We start from the raw sequence: 24,642 nt of genomic DNA on the forward strand, positions 1-24,642 counted from the left end.
GCTTGGGGAAAGAGCCTGCAATTGACTAATAGTGACCCTTTGTCTGGAGGAGAAATGTGGCAGTAGAGGGCATGCTTATTAGCTTTGAGGCCTCCATTGAAAGTGACAGCCAGCCATTGTTTTTGGTGTTAAGATGATAACTATTCCATTAGGAATGCCATAATCATTTATTTCATTAGTTAGTTATTATGCCTGTTAATGAAAGTGTTCCATATCTCAGATACACAGAACAGTACCTGGTGCTTTCCTCTCACTGCTCTGTTAATTATGTCTGGGAGAGATGCTAGGTTGGCCTTGTCTTCTGAGATCTACTGTTATCCCTGGCGGAGGCTTCTAAACGCGTGCACACACACACACACACACACACACACACACACACACACACACACACAGACAGACAGAGTATGATTTATTGCCATGTTTGAGGAGAGGCAGACCATCAGTCATCCTATTGGTGTACAGTAGGTGGAGTGGGCGGGCTGGACCAGTGAGGCCTCACACTGATTCGACAGATAGGCTTTGGGGTATGTTTGAGAGTGTGTGATGCTGTTGGTGGCAGCTCTGTTTACTTGCGTAAGAGTAGTCAGGTGTGAGTGTGGCGTCGCATCATGACCCTGTGAAAGACGCAGGTGTGTGTCTGCACTCCACACCCCCACCCCACTTCACACAGTCAGCTGCCTCGCCATCTCAATACCTTTACCATAGATGAGATTTTAATATTTCAACAGTGCATTGCTACAGTTGACTGGAGGTTGCCTTTTCTCAGTGGACTTAAGCCTGCCATACTTCCAGACTGCAGCTCTCCTCAGTGTAAGTCATGGAGGACATGCATCTGCCCACCAATCAGCCAGAACTATCGCTATTAAATGATTCCATTGGATGGTAACAGTGAGGATCATATAGGGCAGAGAGCTGCCTCTGCCTGGAGCAGTATAGCACTGAAGTGTGAGTCACTGGGGAACATAATGTGGAGGGCAGGGACTGGGTTAGAGGGTAACAGGTCAGCCTGGATAGTGGTATTGGTGTGATTTTTGTGGAAATCCTGCACCTCTCCATCTATTTTTTGTTCTCCTATTCCTCCCTTCCTACTATTCCTCCCTCTACCTCCTCTTCCACCTCCTCCCCTAGCTGGAGGTCTACCGGAGATCACAGTAACCTTCGACAATGGCAGGGTCATGTACGGCTTCTGCAGCCTGAAGGAGCCCACGGCCTCACTGCCGCGCTACGTCCTCATCAACTGGGTGAGTCGTGTGTTTATGTGTTTCACAATAAATCAAAATAAGAAAAAAGAACACGAAAAAGTAAGCATATGGCGTCATTCAGTTCCAGTACCATGTTTACAATGTGCAGGGATACTGGAGTGATGGAGGTAGATATGTATACAGGTAAGGTGACTAGGCATCAGGATATATGATAAACAGAGTAGCATTATATTTTTGGTCAGTATATGTCTATAAATGTGTACAGTATACAGTACCAGTCAAAAGTTTGGACACCTACACATTTTTCTTTATTTTTACTGTTTTCGACATTGTAGAGTAGTAGTGAAGACATCAAAACTATGAAATAACACATATGGAATCATGTAGTGACCAAAAAAGTGTGAAACAAATCCAAATATAATTTATATTTGAGATTTTTCAAACTAGCCACCCTTTTCCTTGATGACAGCTTTGCACACTCTTGGAATTATCTCAACCAGCTTCATGAGGTAGTCACCTGGAATGCATTTCAATTAACAGGTTTGCCTTGTTAAGAGTTCATTTGTGGAATTTCTTTCCTTAATGCGTTTGAGCCAATCAGTTGTGTTGTGACAAGGTAGGGGTGGTTTACAGAAGATAACCCTATTTGGTAAAAGACCAAGTCCATATTATGGCAAGAACAGCTCAAATAAGCAAAGAGAAACGACAGTCCATTACTTTAAGACATGAAGGTCAGTCAATACGGAAAATGTCAAGAACTTCGAAAATCTATTCAAGTGCAGTTGCAAAACCCATCAAGCGCCATGATGAAACTGGCTCTCATGAGGACCGCCACAGGAAAGGAAGACCCAGAGTTACCTTTGCTGCAGAGGATGAATTCATTAGAATTACCAGCCTCAGAAATTGCAGCCTCACAGAGTTCAAGTAGCAGACACTTCTCAACATCAACTGTTCAGAGGAGACTGCGTGAATCAGGCCTTTGCTGCAAAGAAACCACTACTAAAGGACACCAATAATAAGACTTGCTTGGGCCAAGAAACACGTCAAATGAGTCAAAGTTAGACATTTTTGGTTCCAACCTCTGTGTCTTTGTGAACCAACCTCCAGCCTCTTTTTTTTTTTTTTTTTTTTTTTTTTTTAATTCAAGACCTACTTAACCAGCTTGGCATCCCATCTGGTTTGAATTTAGTGGGATTATCATTTGTTTTTCAACAGGACAATGACCCAACACACCTTCAGGCTGTGTAAGGGCTATTTGACCAAGAAGGAGAGTGATGGAGTGCTTCATCAGATGATCTGGCCTCCACTATCACCCGACCTCAACCCAATTGAGATGGTTTGGGATGAGTTGGACTGCAGAGTGAAGGAAAAACAGCCAATAAGTGCTCAGCATATATCGGGAACTCCTTTAAGACTGTTAGAAAAGCATTCCAGGTGAAGCTGGTTGAGAGAATGCCAAGTGTGCAAAGCTGTCATCAAGGCAAAGGGTGGCTACTTTGAAGAATCTCAAATATAAAATATACTTTGATTTGTGTAACACTTTTTTGTTTACTACATGATTCCATATGTGTTATTTCATTTTTTGATGTCTTCACTATTATTCTACAATGTAGAAAATAGTAAAAATAAAGAAACTCTTGAATGAGTAGGTGTGTCCAAACTTTTGACTGATACTGTATGTGCATCTCTGTTTATGGGTATACACTGTATGTGTTGTGTTACACATGCTTTCTCTCTGATGGCCCAAGCCCTCCCTCCTACCAGAGTGAAGCTTAGAGGAATAGGAGCTCAGGCAGTCTGAGACAGCCTAATGGGCTATCTGTCCATATCCTTGTGGCAGGCCCAGACATCCCCTCTGGCTACTGGTCTCTATCACAGCACCTCTCACCACTCTGCTCTGCACTGACCCATATACTGTAGCACACAGCAGAATGACAATCAGGATTTAAATTTGCAGTAGCTAGTGCTTTCCTCAAATCAAAACCCTTTACATTGTGACATTGTAGCTAACTCATACCAAATACAGTATGAAGCACTCATGCATGAAGATTGGACTAAACTGCATGGGATAAGTATACAGCAAATGTTATAATGTATTTGTCACAATAGAAAATTGGGATGAAGGGAGGGAGAAAGCAGGAGAGAAGTTCGAATGGCCCTACAGTGAGGGTATCTTGTTCATTATTTCAACCCTTCATTTGGGTTCCTTGTAGTTCTCAGGCACTGCAGTCGCCCATCAACTCCCCTCAAACAGGAAACTGAAAATGTGTTGTTTCTTGTTGTCCTTATACGTTCTGACATGTGATTTAATAGTGAAGTATTTAGAGCAGTTCTCCAGAGATGTTTGATTAACTAGGTGAATAGCCCTGAAATTGGTGTTATTTGACCAATTATTGTATTTGATAATTCTGTAGCAGCAGTACCAAATCAGTAGCCATGTGTTTTTATGGATGATTGCTGTTCCACTATTCGTTTTATGTAATCAGTGGCCATTGTGTATATTTACCGTTGTTTTCAAAAGGCCATGATAATGTCATCCTACCAGGAATTTTCCTTTTGAGGAACAACGCTTCATACATTTACTACTGGAAAACTGAAACATAAAGACACCAATTTAAAGTTGAATACAATTGTCTCTTGAGTCCTTAAACACACAAGACGTTATACACTTGATCGAGACCATCAAATCCTTTCAATGTGGTTACTTTGATTGATTTATTGATGATGAAGATTGTATCCTTGAAATGGGTAACACAGAAGCTAACCTGCCTTTCCTGTCTTCCCCCATTTCCCTCTCTGTCCTCTCCCTCTCCCTCTCCCTCTCCTCTCCCCTCTCTGTCCTCTCCCTCTCCCCTCTCTGTCCTCTCCTCTCCCCTCTCTGTCCTCTCCCTCTCTGTCCTCTCCTCTCCCTCTCTGTCCTCTCCTTTTCTCCTCTCCTCTCCTCTCCCTCTCTGTCCTCTCCTCTTCTCCTCTCCTTTTCTCCTCTCCCTCTCTGTCCTCTCCTTTTCTCCTCTCCCTCTCTGTCCTCTTCTCCTCTCCTGTCCTCTCCTTTTCTCCTCTCCCAGGTTGGTGAGGATGTGCCTGATGCAAGGAAGTGTCAGTGTGCCAGCCATGTGGCTAACATTGCAGAGTTTTTCCAGGTCAGTCTCACTGAGGTAAACCCAACTGCTACTCTAAGACTCTCTAAGACACATTGTTGAAACTGTTTATTAAAACTTCCCTGGATTACTAAATTAAAATATATTTGATGTCTGATGAATGCCATCTGCTTCTCTGCACCCGTTTTGTTTAAAGTGTCTCAGAGTAGGAGTGCTGATCTTGGATCAGGTCCCCCTGTCCATAATCTTATGAATTATAATGTAAAAAAGCTAACCGATTTCCTCGTCATTATGAATATGGGCCTAGATTCTCCTCCAGGGTCCTTCAGTGATGCTCTTTTAATGACTTGGATCTAAAATATGGAGAGAAAGACTCTACTGGCATCTACCAGCCCAGCCAGAGCAGAGGCCTAGGGCCATTTTAGCTTCCTGTTGAGATTCAGCTCAGTCATTCTGGGTATTGGAGCGATTCCACTGGTCCGCCCACAGGATCAGTAGAGGTTATGTGTGTGTATATGTATGGATGACTAACACAGCACTCTCTAATGTTATTGTGAACAAGGTGCTCGGCGGTAGGAGACAGATAAATGACAATTCTTTCTGCCTTTTTATCCGCGGTGTCTCCTGAATAATTGGGGCGGCAGGTAGCCTAGTGGTTCGAGCGTTGGGCCAGTAACCGAAAGGTTGCTGGATCGAATCCCGTGCTGACAAGGTAAAAACCTGTCATTCTGCCCCTGAACAAGGCAGTTGACCCACTGTTCCCCGGCAGGCCATCATTGTAAATAAGAATTTGTTCTTAACTGACTTGCCTAGTTAAATAATGATTTTAAAATATATATATATATATAGATCTCTCTTTTGAAAGAGATCTCTAATATGAATCCTGGCTAGCCAGGATTCCTCCAGCTCCATGGCCTTCACAGTCAGGAGAAAGACTCTGCTCTTTATCTCCATCTCTCTTTTTTATATATATATATATATGAAAGAGAGATGGAGATAAAGAGCAGAGTCTTTCTCCTGACTGTGAAGGCCATGGAGCTGGAGGAATCCTGGCTAGCCAGCCTCAGTCAATTGATGTGAAGTGTCTGTCACCTTCACCTTAACGTGGCCATCTGCTTGCTCACACTGACGGCCCTGGCCTTCGATTTAATGTGGGATTAGTTGGTTGAAAAGGCTTCAGTTAGCTGGGAGACACAAACACAGGCAGGCAGGACACACATGGAGACAGGCTCGCACATACACACATTTACACACACACAGGCAGACGTGTGTATGGTTTATCCTGTCTCAGATATCATCCTTATGCACACACAACAGGATCCCCACAGCATCATTCTCACTCCCACACACAACAGCCATTTTGATCTGTGTGTCTTCTATATTACTCCGGTTTCTGGGAACACGACTGAGCGTACAAAACATTAGGAACACCTGCTCTTTCCATGACAGAGACTGACCAGGTGAAAGCAATGATCCCTTATTGATGTCACCTGTTAAATCCACTTCAATCAGTGTAGATGAAGGGGTGTAGACAATTGAGACATTGTGTATGTGTGCCATTCAGAGGGTGAATGGGCAAGCGAAATATTGAAGTGCCTTTGAACGGGGTATGGTAGTAGGTGCCAGGCGCACTGGTTTGAGTTGGTGAAGAACTTTAACGCTGCTGGGTTTTTCACACTCAACAGTTTCCTGTGTGTGTCAAGAATGGTCCAACACCCAAAGGACATCCAGCCAACTTGACACAACGGCGGGAAGCATTGGAGTCAACATGGGCCAGCATCCTTGTGGAACACTTTCGACACCTTGTACTCCATGCCCTGACAAGTTGAGGCTGTTCTGAGGGCAAAAGGGGGTGCAACTCAATGTTAGGAAGGTGTTCCTAATCTTTTGTACACTCAGTGTATATGTGCATGATATTAAACACTGTTGGATGTTTGATGTCTTTTAGCTTCGATCAACAGTCTGGCATGGGGCACATATGCATTTCTCCCTCACCCCTCTTGACCTCTCTTGACCTCTCTTTCTCTTGATCTCTCTTTCCCTCTCTCTCTCTTGACCTCTCTTTCCCTCTCTCTCTCTTGACCTCTCTTCCCTCTCTCTGTTGACCTCTTTCCCTCTCTGTTGACCTCTCTTTCCCTCTCTCTTGCATCCCATGCTCTATTTCTCCCTTTTCTCTCCATGACATAACCAATTTTATCCTTCCAGCCATGTGTTCTGTGGCTCTAAAGCTGGCGTGTGTGTGTTTCCCCAATCAAAGGTTGCAGAGGAGGCCTGTGCCCTGTAGTCTGACACTAATAGAACCCCTGGGATCTTGCTCCTGTTACCGTGGGATACCATCTCACACAATCAATTTAAAGGGGAAGAGGCCATTGAAGAGGCGTTTTTTGCTTTTCTGCCCGCAGGGAGTCAACATCATCATCAATGCCAGCACCATGGATGACATCGAACCATCCGCCATTGGACAGAGACTGACCAATGGGACGGCTTCGGTGGCCAGCCCCGTCCTCAGCCGTCTGAGAACCAGAGAGGAGGAGAACGGAGAGCTTGGAGTGGTACAAGAGAGGGGGAGGGATGGGGGGGTGGATAGGAGGTGGGGTGATGGTGGAGAGATGGAGGATAAGATGGAGAGCTATAAGGAGAGAGGTGGATTAGAAGGATGGAGAGAGAGTTGGTGGAGGGATAGATGGAGAGGGAGAGCGTTATTGAAGGAGTAGATATGGGTTTAAGGGAAAGCGTGACAGTCTGGCAGGAGAGGGGAGCAGGTGTTACGACAGAGGTTAAAATAAATTCCCTTTTTCTACCCAATTTCGTGGTATCCAATTGGTAGTTAGTCTTGTCCCATCGCTGCAACTCCCATACGGACTCGGGAGAGGCGACGGTCGAGAGCCATGCGTCCTCCTAAACACGATCCTGCCAAGCCGCACTGCTTCTTGGCACACTGCTCACTTAACCCGGAAGCCATTCGCACCAATGTGTTGGAGGAAACACTGTCCAACTGGTGACCGGGTCAGCGTGCATGTGCCCAGGAGTTGCTAGAGCGTGATAGGACAAGGACATCTCGGCCAGCCAAACCCTCCCCTAACCCCGACGAGGCTGGGCCAATTGTGCGCCACCTCATGGGTCTCCCAGTCGGGGCCGGCTGCAACACAGCCCGGGATCGAACCCGGATCTGTAGTAACACCGATGCATTGCCTTTAGACCGCAGTCCCACTCGGGAGGCCCTCGAGCTCTCTATTAGTGTGATGTGTGTCACAAGGCTACAGCCATGTTACTATTTTAGAGGAGAGAGTGGGGGAGAGGGAGGGAGAGACTCAGAGGGAGACGACGGAGGGAGAGATTCAGAGAGGGAGACGACGGAGGGAGAGATTCAGAGAGGGAGACGACGGAGGGAGAGACTCAGAGAGGGAGAGAAAAGCAGGAGGGAGAGAAAGCGTTGGAACGGACCTCTGAGAGCCAGGCATTGTTAATGTTTAGGAACTGAGACAATAGGCCTTACTGTGTGTCAGAGGGTTAATAAGGAATGAGTCACTCAGCTGGACAGCTAGCAGGCTCCTTCCTCATTCTCTCTCTGTTTATCTGGGCACAACTGAAGTAGTACGTTAGGCTAGCCGCTACACTAAAGATGCATTACATTCTGATAATGTTGGCAAAACATGACCACATGTTGAAGCAAATAACTAGAGCTTGAAGGTTGAGATGACACTAACAAAATGCACTAGATCATTTGTTTTTTACAATGGGAAAGGCGGTTCTAGTATTCAACATGCTTAAAGTGTCACACTGGGGACTTTTGAACAGGCTACCTTGTGGATCCACAGTACCTTCAGGAAGTATTCACTTTTTCCACATTTTACAGCCTGAATTTAAAATTGATAACATCTATATTTTGTCACTGGCCTACACACACAGTACCCCATAATGTAAAAGTGTAATTGTTATGTTTTCAGACATTTTTACAAATTTAATAAAAAATAAAAAGCTGAAAAAAAAGCAGGAGTAAAAATGTGCTTAAAAAGTCACATAATGAGTTGCATGGACTCACTCTGTGTGCAATAATAGTGTTTAACATGATTTTTTTATGACTACCTCATCTCTGTATCCCACACATACAATTATCTGTAAGGTCCATCAGTCAAACAGTGAATTTCAAACACAGATTCAACCACAAAGTCCAGGGAGGTTTTCCAATGCTTCACAAAGAAGGGTACCTATTGGTAGATGGGTACAAAAAAAAGCTGACATTGAATATCCCTTTGAGCATGGTGAAGTTATTAATTACACTTTGAATGGTGTATCTATACATCCAGTCACTACAAATATACAGGCGTCTTTCCTAACTCAGTTGCCAGAGAGGAAGGAAACCACTCGGATTTCACCATGAGGCCAATGGGGACTTTAAAACAGTTGCAGACTTTAATGGATGTGATGGGAGAAAATGGAGGATGGATCAAAAACATTGTAGTTACTCCACAATACTAACCTAAATGACAGAGTGAAAAGAATGAAGTCTGTACAGAATAAAAAATATTCCAAAACATGCATCCTGTTTGCTATAAGGCACAAAAGTATAACTGCAAAAAATGTGGCAAAGAAATGAACTTTATGTCCTGAATACGAAGTGTTATGTTTGGGGCAAATCCAATAAACACATTGCTGAGTACCACTCTTCATATTTTTATGCCTGATGGTGGCTGCATCATGTTATGGGTATGCTTGTCATCGGCAAAGACTAGGGAGTTTTTTTGAATAAAAAGTAAGTGAATAGAGGTAAGCACAGGCAAAACCTAAACCTGGTTCAGTCTGATTTCCAACAAGCACTGGGAGATAAATTCACCTTTCAGCAGGACAATAACCTAAAAGACGAGACCAAATATCCACTGGAGTTGCTTACAAGATGACATTGAATGTTCCTGAGTGGCCTAGTTAAAGTTTTGACTTAAATCGTCTTGAAAATCTATGGGAAGACTTGAAAATGGCTCTCTAGCGATGATCAACAACCAACTTGACAGAGCTTGAGGAATTTAAAAAAGAATGTGCAAATGTTGTACAATCCTGGTGTACAAAGCTCTTAGAGACCCAGAAAGGCTCTTCTACACTTCTCCAAAGTATTGACTCGTGGTTGAATACGTATGGAAATGAGATATAAACTGAGCAAAAAAAGAAACGTCCTCTCACTGTCAACTGTGTTTATTTTCATGAAACTTAACGTGTAAATATTTGTATCAACATAAGATTCAACAACTGAGACATAAACTGAACAAGTTCCACAGACATGTGACTTACAGAAATGGAATAATGTGTCTCTGAACAAAGGGGCGGTCAAAATCCAAAGTAACAGTCAGTATCTAGTGTGGCCACCAGCTGCATTAAGTACTGCAGTGCATCTATCTCCTCCTCATGGACTGCACCAGATTTGCCAGTTCTTGCTGTGAGATGTTACCCCACTCTTCCACCAAGACATTTCTGGGGGGAATTGCCCTAGCCCTCACCCTCCGATCCAACAGGTCCTAGACGTGCTCAATGGGATTGAGATCCGGGCTCTTCGCTGGCCATGGCAGAACACTGACATTCCTGTCTTGCAGGAAATCACGCACAGAACATGCTGGAGGGTGATGTCAGGATGAGCCTGCAGGAAGGGTACCACATGAGGGAGGAGGATGTCTTCCCTGTAATGCACAGCGTTGAGATTGCCTGCAATGACAACAAGCTCAGTCCGATGAGGCTGTGACACACCGCCCCAGACCATGACGGACCTTCCACCTTCAAATCGATCCCGCTCCAGAGTACAGGCCTCGGTGTAACGCTCATTCCTTCGACGATAAACGAGAATCCGACCATCACCCCAGGTGTGACAAAACCGCGACTCATCAGTGAAGAGCACTTTTTGCCAGTTCTGTCTGGTCCAGCGACGGTGGGTTTGTGCCCATAGGTGACGACGTTGCCGGTGATATCTGGTGAGGACCTGCTTTACAACAGGCGTACAACCCCTCAGTCCAGCCTCTCTCGGCCTATTGCGGACAGTCTAACCACTTATGGAGGGATTGTGCGTTCCTGGTGTGTGTTCCTGGTGTATCTCGGGCAGTTGTTGTTGCCATCCTGTACCTGTCCCGCAGGTGTGATGTTCGGTTGTACCGATCCTGTGCAGGTGTTGTTACACGTGGTCTGTCACTGCGAGGACGATCAGCTGTCCGTCCTGTCTCCCTGTAGCGCTGTCTTAGGCGTCTCACAGTATGGACATTGCAATGTATTGCCCTGGCCACATCTACAGTCCTCATGCCTCCTTGCAGCATGCCTAAGGCACGTTCACGTAGATGAGCAGGGACCCTGGGCATCTTTATTTTCGTGTTTTTCAGAGTCTGTAGAAAGGCCTCTTTAGTATCCTAAGTTTTCATAACTGACCTAAATTGCCTACTGTCTGTAAGCTGTTAGTGTCTTAACGATCGTTCCACAGGTGCATGTTCATTAATTGTTTATGGTTCATTGAACAAGCATGGGAAACAGTGTTTAAACCCTTTACAATGAATATCTGTGAAGTTATTTGGATTTTTATGAATTATCTTTGAAAGACAGGGTCCTGAAAAAGGGACGTTTCTTTTTTTCTGAATGTATCTGTATTTCATGTTCAATAAATTTGCAAACATTTCTAAACATGTTTTCACTGTCATTATGGGGTATTGTGTGTCAATTTAATCAATGTTGAATTCAGGCTGTAACAGAACAAAGTGTGAAAAATGTCAGAGGGTACAAATACTTTCTGAAGGCACTGTACCTTTTAAGGCCCTCACCTTAGAGAGAATAGTACAGCCTGTACTTGAACCCCTATCTGAATCATAAATCACTTAGTGCTTTCTTTGCTCTTAATGTAAACGGTCTGATACTCCCCCCGTTATACGTGATATAGATTGAAGTTGTATAACTAATATAATTCATATCCAGGTAGTGGCGTACAATAAGTGATATGGTGTGTGTGGAACAGAAATATGACACTATGTCTAGTCTGACCCTGTTGGTTACAGGGTGGTGGGGTGGAATAGGATTTGGAGGGCACAGAACTGTGCCATGGATCTTTGACGAATGGGTGTAACCGACCACTTCCTGTTTCCCTCTGCTCTTTCTCTATTGGACGAATGTTCAGGGCACCGTGTACACCAAGACCAACGCAGAGATCGAGATGAAGAAGATCAATAGAGAGGAATTCTGGGAGCAAGCCAAGGTATGAAAGAACATGATTCCAACTGTCAGGAGGATGGAAAAGCGGGATGGAAGAGGGAGGGGGGTTTGACTGGAACAAGGACTCTGGAGACAAGAGCAGCAGCAGTGTTATTCGTTTGTCTTTTTTCCCTCTACCTTTTCCTCAGACTAGTAGTGATGGCATGAATAGCGGTTTCAATTTGAGTGTGTGTAGGAGTAGGATCAAAACAAAGTCAAACCATGTCCCCCTTCCTGAAGCATTGCCACTGGCCACATCAACTGCTGTCTGTCCTTTAGGTTATTTGAATTTGAATAATTGTGAGGGGGTGGCTTTGCCCTCTGCAAGTTAGACTCAACTCTGAAATGCAACTTTATCTGAGTAGATTTCCATTTATAAATTGCCTGTTGATTTAGCTTCCTCTCAATAGAAGGACCAAAGCCAAATGTTCTGTTTTGCATTTCAGTCTTTGATGTTTTATGATGTAGTTACTAATTCAAAGGGATTATTGAAGTATTTAGATAATTTTTTTATTAAATATTTGATTGTTTGACAGGACAGATGTCAGTACAGATAGGGAGACCGATGTGGAGAGGGTACAGAGGGGCTCAAACCCCAGTCGCCGAGGAGGCATATGTGGTCCGGAAGTCGGAAGCTTAGACCGCTACACCAGACTCCAGCACAGTTATTGAATTATTAAACAAATAATACAATATATTTATTGGTTCTTTGTGTGTACCAGCGTGAAGAAGAGTTGAGAAAGGAGGAGGAGAGGAAGAAGGTTGCGGAGGAGAGGCAACGCTTTGAGGAGGAGAGAATGGAGCTGGAAAGGAAGGAGCAAGAGGATAGAGAGAAGAGGTACCGCGAAAGGGAGAGGCAAATTGAGGAACACAGGTGGGCCGCCGTGTCTTATGGGTAATGTGAAGTATCACTGTAAACTCTTGTGATTGGTCCATGTGGTAACTTTGTGTGTGTGTGGAGCAGAAAGAAGATGCAAGAGGAAGAGGAGGCCAAAGAGAGGACACGGAACCAGCCCCTCATAGTAAGTGTGTTTCAGGGCTGGGGTCAATTTGAATTGAAGGCTGTCAATTCAGGAAGTAATAAAAAAAATATATATATATATATATTTTCTTAAACTTTTGACATCTTTTAATCCACAGTTTATTGAGAGGTCATTGAAAATATATGTATTTACGTTTACTTCCTGAATTCATACTGTAGTAAGAGCCATGGCCAGTATTTGTACTCTTTAAGAAAGTGTGTGTGTGTGTGTGTATAGTAACAGACTACTGTATGCATATTCTTTGTTCTGTGCCAAAGAGGGTCTTGCCTTAGTTACTCCACATCACTGAAAGAGGCAGTCTGCTTTTAGAGTTAATTTCTGATCTAATTTTGAGACAAGTCATGAATCCTTGATATTGTCTGGGGAGAAAAATTAAGAAGAATCAAGAATTACATTTCCTATTTTTTTTAAAATCCAGCTTTAATTCAATTGTAGCATCAACATGAATATTTTAACACTGACACAACATGAAACAAGATTTATTCTCCAAATATTGGGTCCCACAATGTTTTCACTTATCTCCTTCCTCTTACCATTCCGCTATAGCCACTGTTATTTTAAGAATCACTTCCTGCAAAAACAATACTTCTGTTTTCAGAACCCTGAGAATGCCTGCTTATGTCTGTGTTTCTGTGATGGCTGCCATGCAGTGAGAACGTAATTATGTACTAATGTGGTTGTATGAAATGGTAGACATCTTTTATGCTTCTGTATTGTTGTTTCCAGACAATCATACTGCAATCCTGCTAGTGGTGGATGACATCGCTGTGATTTAAACATGTAGGCTCTGCTGCCCCCTGCTGGATAGATGTAGAAGATAGAAACTTTATACTGTTTCTCCTTGTATCTCTGTCTTTCCTGTGCTCTCTCGCTCTCTGCAGACAGCAGAACCTAGCTATGAGGATCTGGAGAAAGAGAAGAAGGAGACTGAAGTGGAGGTGGGTTGAAAAAACATAGCATACAAACACTGCTACTACAAAACACACTGTCACTGAAATGACTGATTGTGTTGTAATATAGCCTGCTTTACTTTGCCATGATATAAGATTGTGTGTCCCACTTCTCTCCAGTGTTGGTAAGATGAGACCGAGAGTAAAGCACATTATATCTTAGACTCATGGCCTGTATATGTGTCATTGTGACAGTAGTACTCCTGGGTTTTGGATCTGTGTTAGTGGGACAACAGGCTACACTAGGATATGTGTCTCTGACTCTGTGTAAGAGAAATGCTGTGTGAGGTGTGTGTGCCCTTGTGATGTGAGTGTATCACAGGGGTGTGTGTGTTCTAGTTGTCTAATGTTGTACTGTATGTCTGTTTGTTGACAGGAGGCGAAAGCCCTGATTGCCCAGCGGGCGGACAATCCCAGGGAGTTCTTTAAGCAGAAAGAGAAGGCTGTGACCACTGGTGTGGACTTCTCTCCTGTCTCTATCCACAGGGCCGGTAAGACCAGAGGAGAGGGAGGGAGGGAGGGTGGGTGGATGTCTTTGGGTCACCAAAACCACCATTCGTCTTGTCATTCACCTCGTCACCTGCCAAGTGCCTGTACTGTACTGTGTGCCCCCAGTGTGTCTGTTATCACTGGTAGTGGACAGAGCCCTTTAGACCCAGACACCTGGATATCCCACAGAGATCTGGAAGCCAGGAGAACAGTTGGAGTAGAATTCAGATGAAGATGAGGAGTAATCCAGTTGAAGACAGATGAAGATGGAAGAAGAGAGACAGATTCTCTAGTGGTGTTCCCTTGCAGACTACATAGAAACGGATAACAAGTGGCTCAAAGGAGCCAGGTGGAGCTAAATGGAAACAGGAAGAAGTGCCTGACTCAGTGAGGGTCTCCATACTGAAGAAGACTCCTGTCCACCTGCAAACCCAAGCAACCAAAGAATCTCCCTGAAACAATCTGTTTTTGTCTACAAGCAACAGCATATTTTCATAATGGACCATAGCCGCTGTGTGCATTCCAAGTCCATCTGAAGATACTGAACAGAATCCATGTTCAGTTCCTTTCTCCATCATTAATGAGCTTGGTGCAGAAGAACAGGGAGACAAAGATAACAACTTCAAAAAAACAGTGCTTCTCATTTCTACTACATCACTACTTTGTCCACAGTGTGTCATTATCACACTAACCACTCTCTCTTCCTTTCTCTCTTTGACCTCACTTCTTTGGTTTGATTCATGGTTGTGCGTCTATTTGTCTTGTCGTCTGTCTCTCCATTCATCCATCCGTACGTTTTATTCCTCTGGTGTCTCCCTCTGTTCTTCCTCCGGAACCTCTCTTGGGTGTCTCCTCTTCTCTCCTCACTAATGGGTTTATATGGGACCATGCCCATTCCCCCACAATCCTTCACTTCTCACGGGGATCCTCTTGGGCCTTATCTCGTTTTATCATGACTTTCTCCTTCCTGTCTTCCTCCTACTCTGCCCTGTCTCTCGCTCTCTCTCTCTCTCTCCTCTGTCTCTCTCACTCTCTCCCTGTCTTTTCTTGTCCTCCCTGCGTCTGTATGTGTGTCGCTCCGTGTGTGTGTGTGTGTGTGTGTGTGTGTGTGTGTCGCCCTGGGCCCTGTCTTTTGTCAGGCCGTTTGGACAGCCCGTTACCAGGCCGTTTGGACAGCCCGTTCTTGAAGCAGCAGCACAGTCCCAGTGAGCCCAGTCCGCCCCCCCTCTGCACCCCACCTCATGCGAGGCTGCAGCCCGCTGCACCCGGTAGGTACTGGACAGGAGGAGGAGCAGGGAGGACATGGAGACCCCCCCACCCACCCTCACAGGACCACAGTAGAGGACACTCACCCCCAATCCTTCACCACGAACCCCACCCTAAAGCTGCTGTTGCAAACACGGCCTCTCTCCTACCCCATCCTTTCTCACCCCCGCTAGCTCAGCACTACTGTTAGCTAACCTGGGCCTGACATGCTCTATTCTATTTTGAGTCCTTGGTGAGCATGTGATATAGATACCCATGGTAAAGTGAACCATGTTGTGACTGTCTGTAGGAGATGGGTGGCTGTGCAGTGTGCTAAAACCCACGGTGCCCTGTGCTAAAAGTCGTCCCAGTGTGATGACAGATCCCATTACAGGCTGTCTCAGTCAGTCAGCACGCTCCTGGTTTGGCCTCTTTCTCTGCACTCCCACTCTGATGCAGTGTGCTTTTAGTTGTCTTGCTGATTTTTTTTTTTTTTATGTATTTTTAATTGTATTTATTTATTTAACCTTTATTTAACCGGTTAGGCTAGTTGAGAACAAGTTCTCATTTACAACTGCGGCCTGGCCAAGATAAAGCAAAGCAGTTCGACACATACAACAACACTGAAAATCAGTGCCTTAGACCGCTGCTCCACTCGGGAGCCCCCTTGATGAAGAGCTGTGTTGATCATGGCCCTTAGATCTGCCTACTATTGCATCTTCTATATCCAATCACAAATGAATCTTAGTACTAACACACTATCTTGTCAACGGCTTCAAGTCTTCCATCCCCTTCATGCCAATGATGTTTACTCCATTATTCCTCCTGGTCGCAATGTTTATATGTTGTCCGCTGAGGTCTGATCTTTTATCCAGGGGTTGTGGGGATGGTAGTATGGTTAGGGGACTAGTCATAGTAAACCCTATCGGGCAGGCTTTCACCTGGAGGAGAGGAGGAGAATTATCCAAACCTGCAAACAGTAGGTTCCATGCTTCATTACTTGTTTTGGTGATCTCACTTCGTGTCCACCTTTACCCCCTTCTCCCTACCCTGTTTCTGCTCTCATGCTACTCTTGGACTGTGATGCTCCGCCCGTACACACATACCTCGCGTACCTCCTGAACTATGACCTGTGACTGTGTGTGTGTGTGTATGTCGTCGTCGAGCTGCTCGTCTCATTTGTGTTGCCTGTGGTCTCTGGGCTTGTGTTGTGGGCCCTGTGTGACCGTTATGGATGTTACCTCTGACCTATGTGGAGTATTGTACTGGAACTGTACTGTGTCATTCTTAATGTTGTGTGGTCTGTCTGTGAAGGCAGCTCTGGTGAGGGTGGCCAACCAGTTCCAACTAGTTCTTACTAGACCCAACACCCTAGATATGTCATAAAAGTTTTCCTGCAAATGGATTCCTATACCACCATGAAATTCAGCCTGTACTTTTCACCTCTGCATGCAAAATATTGCCCCCCTTAAATTGAAACTGTGTTTATAAATGGTTCAGCTTTGATGAGGACGGGACAATATCCTATCCTCTTCTCTTAGTATTTAAAGACCCCTAGATTAGTGGTGAAGTGGGAACCCCACCCAAGCAAGATGCTGTAGTCACTGTATATCATCACCAGTCATGTACAGTCAGTCATCTTTATGTCCTGTTGCTCCCAGTCACAGCGATGTTGGTCATTATCAATGGTTTGTTGGTGCTTTGTCTCTTAGTAATCACGAGCACGTTCTGTTACTGTGTCCGCAGTTCCTGGTCTGAATTGAAGGGAATTGTGTTTGGTGTATCAGCCTGTATAATGACCTGTTTTATTCGTTGAATAGATATTAATTATTTGTCATCGAGATTCGCCCTCCTCAGGTCAAATCTCCCAGGTCATTCTTTGCAATGTGCATTACAGAGAATCACTAGCTGACTCAAAAACAGATTTATCCACAAATCACTTCGTGTCATTTTGATGGACAAGACACACATCCACAATGTATACCGGGGCATGGCTATATCAGTCACGACAAAAAACAAAGGTAATCCTCCACAGTACTGCTGCTCTCAGGTGAATTCATTGTTTAGATCAAGACAACATCACCATGAAGATCTGACGGTCTTTTTGCTCGAGGTGTTGAAGGACGCCCCTAAGCACAGATCTAGGATCAGCTCTGTGCTAATCATAATCATCGGATGTCTGACCTGTCTCAGTGGTTAGGGGCAACTTCTACCTACAGTACTGATGGAAGGCCGTGTATTGTAGAGGAGAGAAGATATAGCCCTTATGGAGTAACTGTTGCTGCAGCTCATGCATGCATGGGAATATCACTGTTGCTGCTGCTTACTTACAGCTATATGCACAAATGCCTGCTGGGAAGGACCCTCGCTTCACCGCCGCCAGTGATGTCACCCATGCGTCACATGATCTCATCCCCAGCTGCATTTGTGCTTTAGCAGATATACAGCTGCTGTTGCACCGTTCTATTGACATGAATAACTACACCGTCGCTATTGAAATGAATAACTACACCGTCGCTATTGAAATGAATAACTACACCGTTGTCATCTCCAGTGTGAAATTGAATTCAATGTTCAGGCTAGCCTGATTGTGCTTATTGTGTTCATTATGTGATTTTGTGGTGGCATTTTGACTGTGTTTAGTATTTGGTTGTTTGGTAACATTTTTGAATGTGCTTTTGACTGTGGGGTAGTGCTGTATTTTTATTGTGTTGGTGATTTGAATGTTAGGTGTCATTTTGATTGTGAGTGAAGGTATTGCACAATGGTGATGTTGGGAAGTTGTGGAGGTCTTCCCTCTCAATGTGTGTTGTCTGACCTTCCTCCAGATGGTGATGATGAAGGGAGCTCAGACCACAGCATGGGGACGTCCCCAACGCCTATCCCTAAAATAGTCACCACACCCATCCAGGAGGCAGAGGACGACAGCCGGAACGAGTGGGGTAAGACTGGACAGAGTTGTTATACTGGGGCCTGAGGGCCTAACAAGGACATAAATAGTTGATTTCTGTTTGATTATGTTGCTACAGGCTACTTTGTACATGGTTAATGTTAGCATTTAAAACTATTGAGAGCCCTGGCGGCATTTTTTTTTTTACCATTATTTAACTAGACAAGTCAGTTAAGAACAAATTCTTATTTACAATGACGGCCTACCCCACCCAAACCCTAATCCGGACAACGCTGGGCCAATTGTGCTCCGCCCTATGGGACTCCCAATCACAGCTGGTTGTGATACAGCCTGACTATCATTTATCCCATACAAAAACACACACACCCACACACACACTGGGACTGTGTGTTTGCCCAGGCCTCATTTGCCTTCACAGATGGCTGGGCTTCCCCTGCTCATGTCTAGGCCCCAGTGGCACTCTGATACATATACTGTAGACTATGGGTATTGTGTGTAGATTGATGAAAAAAAAGAATGATGTAATCCATTTTAAAATAAGGCTTTCTGAATGAATGCGCTGTACATTTTACGGACCCAGTATATTTTACAATGGTTATCTTTTGTTTGTTTTTAGTCCCATCCTTCAGCTCCACTCAACCCCTCCCATCTGTCTCTGAACCCCTCCCATCTGTCTCTGAACCCCTCCCATCTATCTCTGACCATTATCCACTTTTGATTTCTATTTGCCATATATATTTCAACCGTGCTGTGATGTTTCACAAAAGTTCTGAACCTTTCTATTCTCATAGTTTCTACAGATTGTAAATGAAAGCAATTTATTTTGCTAAGAGTATTATTATATTATCGATCGATTGAGTGTGACTTTTCAAATCCCCCAGCAGTGCTATTTGCAGTTAGCTCCAGGTAAATGTTTAAATTCTTCAGCCATTCCTGGACCTGTGACCAAAAACAAGCTACATATGGACAGTACTAAAACAAATTATCTAATGATTCTGTCTCTTCACAGCAAAATCTGCAGAGCTGGGGTGGCGGTATCCCCCCTCTCCAGTGCCTTCGGGAAAGTATTCAGACCCCTTGACTTTTTCCACATTTAGTTAAGTTACAGCCTTATTCTAAAATTGATTTAAAAAAAATAAACAATTCTCAGCAATCTACACACAATACCCCATATTGACAAAGCGAAAACAGGTTTTTAGAAATGTTTGCAAATCTATTAAAACTAAAAAAAGAGAGACCTTATTTACATAAGTATTCAGCCCCTTTGCTATGAGAGTAGAAATTGATCTCCGGTGCATCCTGTTTCCACTGATCATCCTTGAGATGTGTCTGCAACTTGATTGGAGTCCACCTATGGTAAATTCAATTTATTGGACATGATTTGGAAAGGCACACACCTGTCTATATAAAGTCCCACAGTAGACAGTGCATGTCAGAGCAAAAACCAAGCAATGAGGTCGAAGGAATTGTCCGTAGAGCTCCGAGACATGATTGTGTCGAGGCACAGATCTGGGGGAAGGGTACCAAAACAGCATTGAATGTCCCCAAGAACACAGTGGCCTCCATAATTCTTAAAAGGAAGAAGTTTGGAACCACCAAGACTCTTCCTAGAGCTGGCCGCCCGGTCAAACTGAGCAATCCGGAGACAATGGCCTTGGTCAGGGAGGTGACCAAGAACCCGATGGTCACTCTGACAGAGCTCCAGAGTTCCTCTGTGGAGATGGGAGAACCTTCCAGAAGGACAAATATCTCTGCAGCACTCCCCCAATCAGGCCTTTACGGTAGAGTGGCCAGACAGAAGCCACGTCTCAGTATAAGGCACATGACAGCCCACTTGGAGTTTGCCAAAAGGTAACTTAACTCTCAGACCATGTGACACAAGATTCTCTGGTCTGATGAAACCAAGATTGAACACTTTGGCCTGAATGCCAAGCGTCACCTCTGGAGGAAACCTGACACCATTCCTACGGTGAAGCATGGTGGTGGCAGCATCATGTTGTGTGGATGTTGCTCAGCAGCAGGTACTAGGAGACTAATCAGGATCAAGGCAAAGATGAACAGAGCAAAGTAGAGAGAGATCCTTGATTGAAACCTGCTCCAGAGCGCTCAGGACCTTAGACTGGGGCAAAGGTTCACCTTCCAACAGGACAATGACTCTAAGCACACAGCCAAGACAACGCAGGAGAGGCTTCAGGACAAGTCTCAATGTCCTTGAGTGGCCCAGCCAGAGCCCAGACTAGAACCCGATCGAACATCTCTGGAGATACCTGAAAATATCTGTGCAGCAATGCTCCCCATCCGACCTGACAGACCTTGAGAGGATCTGCAGAGAAGAATGGGTGAAACTCCCCAAATACAGGTGTATCAAGCTTGTAGTGTCATACCCAAGTCGACTCGATGCTGTAATTAATCGCTGCCGAAGGTGCTTCAACAAAGTACTGATTTAAAGGGTCTGAATACTTGTAACGTGTGTGTATATATTTAATTTTTTATTTTTATACATTTGTAAAAAAAAAACTATTTTAATCAAATCAAATCAAATTTATTTTTATATAGCCCTTCGTACATCAGCTGATATTCTCAAAGTGCTGTACAGAAACCCAGCCTAAAACCCCAAACAGCAAGCAAAGCATGTGAAAGAAGCACGGTGGCTAGGAAAAACTCCCTAGGAAAAACTCCCTAGAAAGGTAAAAAAATTAGGAAGAAACCGAGAGAGGAACCAGGCTATGAGGGGTGGCCAGTCCTCTTCTGGCTGTGCAGGGTGGATATTATAACAGAACATGGTCAAAATGTTAAAATGTTAAAATGTTCATAAATGACCAGCATGGTCAAATAATAATAATCATAGTAGTTGTCGAGGGTGCAACAAGCACGTCCGGTGAACAGGTCAGGGTTCCATAGCCGCAGGCAGAACAGTTGAAACTGGAGCAGCAGCACGGCCAGGTGGACTGGGGACAGCAAGGAGTCATCATACCAGGTAGTCCTGAGGCATGGTCCTAGGGCTCAGGTCCTCCGAGAGAAAGACAGAAAGACAGAAAGAGCGAATTAGAGAGAGCATATTTAAATACACACAGGACACCGGTTAAGACAAGAGAAATACTCCAGATGTAACAGACTGACCCTAGCCCCCCGACACATAAACTACTGCAGCATAAATACTGGAGGCTGAGACAGGAGGGATCAGAAGACACTGTGGCCCCATCCGATGATACCCCCGGACAGGGCCAAACAGGCAGGATATAACCCCACCCACTTTGCCAAAGCACAGCCCCCACACCACTAGAGGGATGTCTCCAACCACCAACTTACCGTCCTAAGACAAGGCCGAGTATAGCCCACAACGATCTCCGCCATGGCACAACCCAAGGGGGGGCGCCAACCCAGACAGGAAGACCACGTCAGTGACTCAACCCACTCAAGTGACGCACCCCTCCCATGGACGGCATGGAAGAACACCAGTAGGCCAGTGACTCAGCCCCTGTAAAAGGGTTAGAGGCAGAGAATCCCAGTGGAAAGAGGGGAACCGGCAAGGCAGAGACAGCAAGGGCGGTTCGTTGCTCCAGCCTTTCCGTTCACCTTCACACTCCTGGGCCAGACTATACTTAATCATAGGACCTACTGAAGAGATAAGTCTTCAGTAAAGACTTAAAGGTTGAGACTGAGTCTGCGTCTCTCACATTGGTAGGCAGACCATTCCATAAAAATGGAGCTCTATAGGAGAAAGCCCTACCTCCAGCCGTTTGCTTAGAAATTCTAGGGACAATTAGGAGGCCTGCGTCTTGTGACCGTAGCGTACGTGTAGGTATGTACGGCAGGACCAAATCGGAAAGATGGGTAGGAGCAAGCCCATGTAATGCTTTGTAGGTTAGCAGTAAAACCTTGAAATCAGCCCTTGCCTTAACAGGAAGCCAGTGTAGGGAGGCTAGCACTGGAGTAATATGATCAAATTTTTTGGTTCTAGTCAGGATTCTAGCATCCGTATTTAGCAGTAACTGAAGTTTATTTAGTGCTTTATCCGGGTAGCCGGAAAGTAGAGCATTGCAGTAGTCCAGCCTAGAAGTAACAAAAGCATGGATTAATTTTTCTGCGTCATTTTTGGACAGAAAATTTCTGATTTTTGCAATGTTACGTAGATGGAAAAAAGCTGTCCTTGAAACAGTCTTGATATGTTCTTCAAAAGAGAGATCAGGGTCTAGAGTAACGCCGAGGTCCTTCACAGTTTTATTTGAGACGACTGTACAACCATCCAGATTAATTGTCAGATTCAACAGAAGATCTCTTTGTTTCTTGGGACCTAGAACCAGCATCTCTGTTTTGTCCGAGTTTAAAAGTAGAAAGTTTGCAGCCATCCACTTCTTTATGTCTGAATCACAGGCTTCTAGCGAGGGCAATTTTGGGGCTTCACCATGTTTCATTGAAATGTACAGCTGTGTGTCGTCCGCATAGCAGTGAAATTTAACATCATGTTTTCGAATGACATCCCCAAGAGGTAAAATATATAGTGAAAACAATAGTGGTCCTAAAACGGAACCTTGAGGAACACCGAAATTTACAATTGATTTGTCAGAGGACAAACCATTCACAGAGACAAACTGATATCTTTCCGACAGATAAGATCTAAACCAGGCCAGAACTTGTCCATGTAGACCAATTTGGGTTTCCAATCTCTCCAAAAGAATGTGGTGATCGATGGTATCAAAAGCGGCACTAAGATCTAGGAGCACGAGGACAGATGCAGAGCCTCGGTCTGACGTCATTAAAAGGTCATTTACCACCTTCACAAGTGCAGTCTCAGTGCTATGATGGGGTCTAAAACCAGACTGAAGCTTTCGTATACATTGTTTGTCTTCAGGAAGGCAGTGAGTTGCTGTGCAACAGCTTTTTCAAAAATGTTTGAGAGGAATGGAAGATTCGATATAGGCCGATAGTTTTTTATAATTTCTGGATCAAGATTCGGCTTTTTCAAGAGAGGCTTTATTACTGCCACTTTTAGTGAGCTTGGTACACATCCGGTGGATAGAGAGCCGTTTATTATGTTCAACATAGGAGGGCCAAGCACAGGAAGCAGCTCTTTCAGTAGTTTAGTTGGAATAGGGTCCAGTATGCAGCTTGAGGGTTTGGAGGCCATGATTATTTTCATCATTGCGTCAAGAGATATAGTACTAAAACACTTTAGTATCTCCCTTGATCCTAGGTCCTGGCAGAGTTGTGCAGACTCAGGACAATGGAGCTTTGGAGGAATACCCAGATTTAAAGAGGAGTCTGTAATTTGCTTTCTAATGATCATGATCTTTTCCTCAAAGAAGTTCATAAATGTATTACTGCTGAAGTGAAAGCCATCCTCCATTTGCGAAGGCTGCTTTTTAGTTAGCTTTGCGACAGTATCAAAAAGAAATTTCGGATTGTTCTTATTTTCCTCAATTAAGTTGGAAAAATAGGATGATCGAGCAGCAGTAAGGGCTCTTCGATACTGCACGGTACTGTCTTTCCAAGCTAGTCGGAAGACTCCCAGTTTGGTGTGGCGCCATTTCCGTTCCAATTTTCTGGAAGCTTGCTTCAGAGCTTGTGTATTTTCTGTATACCAGGGAGCTAGTTTCTTATGACAGATGTTTTTAGGGGTGCAACTGCATCTAGGGTATTGCGCAAGGTTAAATTGAGTTCCTCGGTTAGGTGGTTAACTGATTTTTGTCCTCTGACGTCCTTGGGTAGGCAGAGGCAGTCTGGAAGGGCATCAAGGAATCTTTGGGTTGTCTGAGAATTTATAGCACGACTTTTAATGCTCCTTGGTTGGGGTCTGAGCAGATTATTTGTTGCAATTGCAAACGTAATAAAATGGTGGTCCGATAGTCCAGGATTATGAGGAAAAACATTTAGATCCACAACATTTATTCCATGGGACAAAACTAGGTCCAGAGTATGACTGTGGCAGTGAGTAGGTCCAGAGACATGTTGGACAAAACCCACTGAGTCGATGATGGCTCCGAAAGCCTTTTGGAGTGGGTCTGTGGACTTTTCCATGTGAATGTTAAAGTCACCAAAAATTAGAATATTATCTGCTATGACTACAAGATCCGATAGGAATTCAGGGAACTCAGTGAGGAACACTGCATATGGCCCAGGAGGCCTATAAACAGTAGCTATAAAAAGTGAGTGAGTAGGCTGCATAGATTTCATGACTAGAAGCTCAAAAGACGAAAACGTCATTGTTGTTTTTTTGGGGAGAATCGGTAAAGTTTCTGTCGGCTGAATAAGCGACACCGGTTGAGCATTCCTACAGCGTTTCCCTCCAGAAGCCGTGAGAAAGATGTCCGGCTGCGGGGACCGTGCGAGGGGGTTTATACTAACGTTACTATCTGTACTTACTGGTGGCACAGACGTTGTTTCATCCTTTCCTACACTGAAATTACCCTTGCCTAACGATCGCGTCTGAAGCTGGGCTTGCAGCACAGCTATCCTTGCCGTAAGGCGATCGTTCTCCTGTATATTATAAGTACA

At 44.5% G+C, this 24,642-nt stretch overlaps 1 protein-coding gene across 5 annotated transcripts in view; it reads left to right on the top strand.

Moving 5' to 3' along the window:
* LOC106568007 (drebrin) overlaps positions 1-24,642 on the top strand; it is a 101,367-nt gene that overhangs the window by 72,221 nt on the left and 4,504 nt on the right. For 2 of the 5 annotated variants that reach the window (XM_014137985.2, XM_014137982.2), the window contains exons 3-12: positions 1,129-1,241; positions 4,268-4,357; positions 6,703-6,852; positions 11,436-11,513; positions 12,232-12,383; positions 12,474-12,531; positions 13,434-13,490; positions 13,879-13,993; positions 15,131-15,259; positions 18,065-18,178. In XM_014137985.2, the coding sequence (XP_013993460.1) occupies positions 1,129-1,241; positions 4,268-4,357; positions 6,703-6,852; positions 11,436-11,513; positions 12,232-12,383; positions 12,474-12,531; positions 13,434-13,490; positions 13,879-13,993; positions 15,131-15,259; positions 18,065-18,178 (1,056 nt within the window). The remainder of the gene's footprint in view (positions 1-1,128; positions 1,242-4,267; positions 4,358-6,702; positions 6,853-11,435; positions 11,514-12,231; positions 12,384-12,473; positions 12,532-13,433; positions 13,491-13,878; positions 13,994-15,130; positions 15,260-18,064; positions 18,179-24,642) is intronic. The other 3 variants (XM_045693554.1, XM_014137983.2, XM_014137986.2) reach the window with 2 other exon arrangements.

Source organism: Salmo salar, chromosome ssa13, assembly GCF_905237065.1.
Source record: "Salmo salar chromosome ssa13, Ssal_v3.1, whole genome shotgun sequence".
Taxonomy (NCBI): Eukaryota; Metazoa; Chordata; class Actinopteri; order Salmoniformes; family Salmonidae; genus Salmo; species Salmo salar.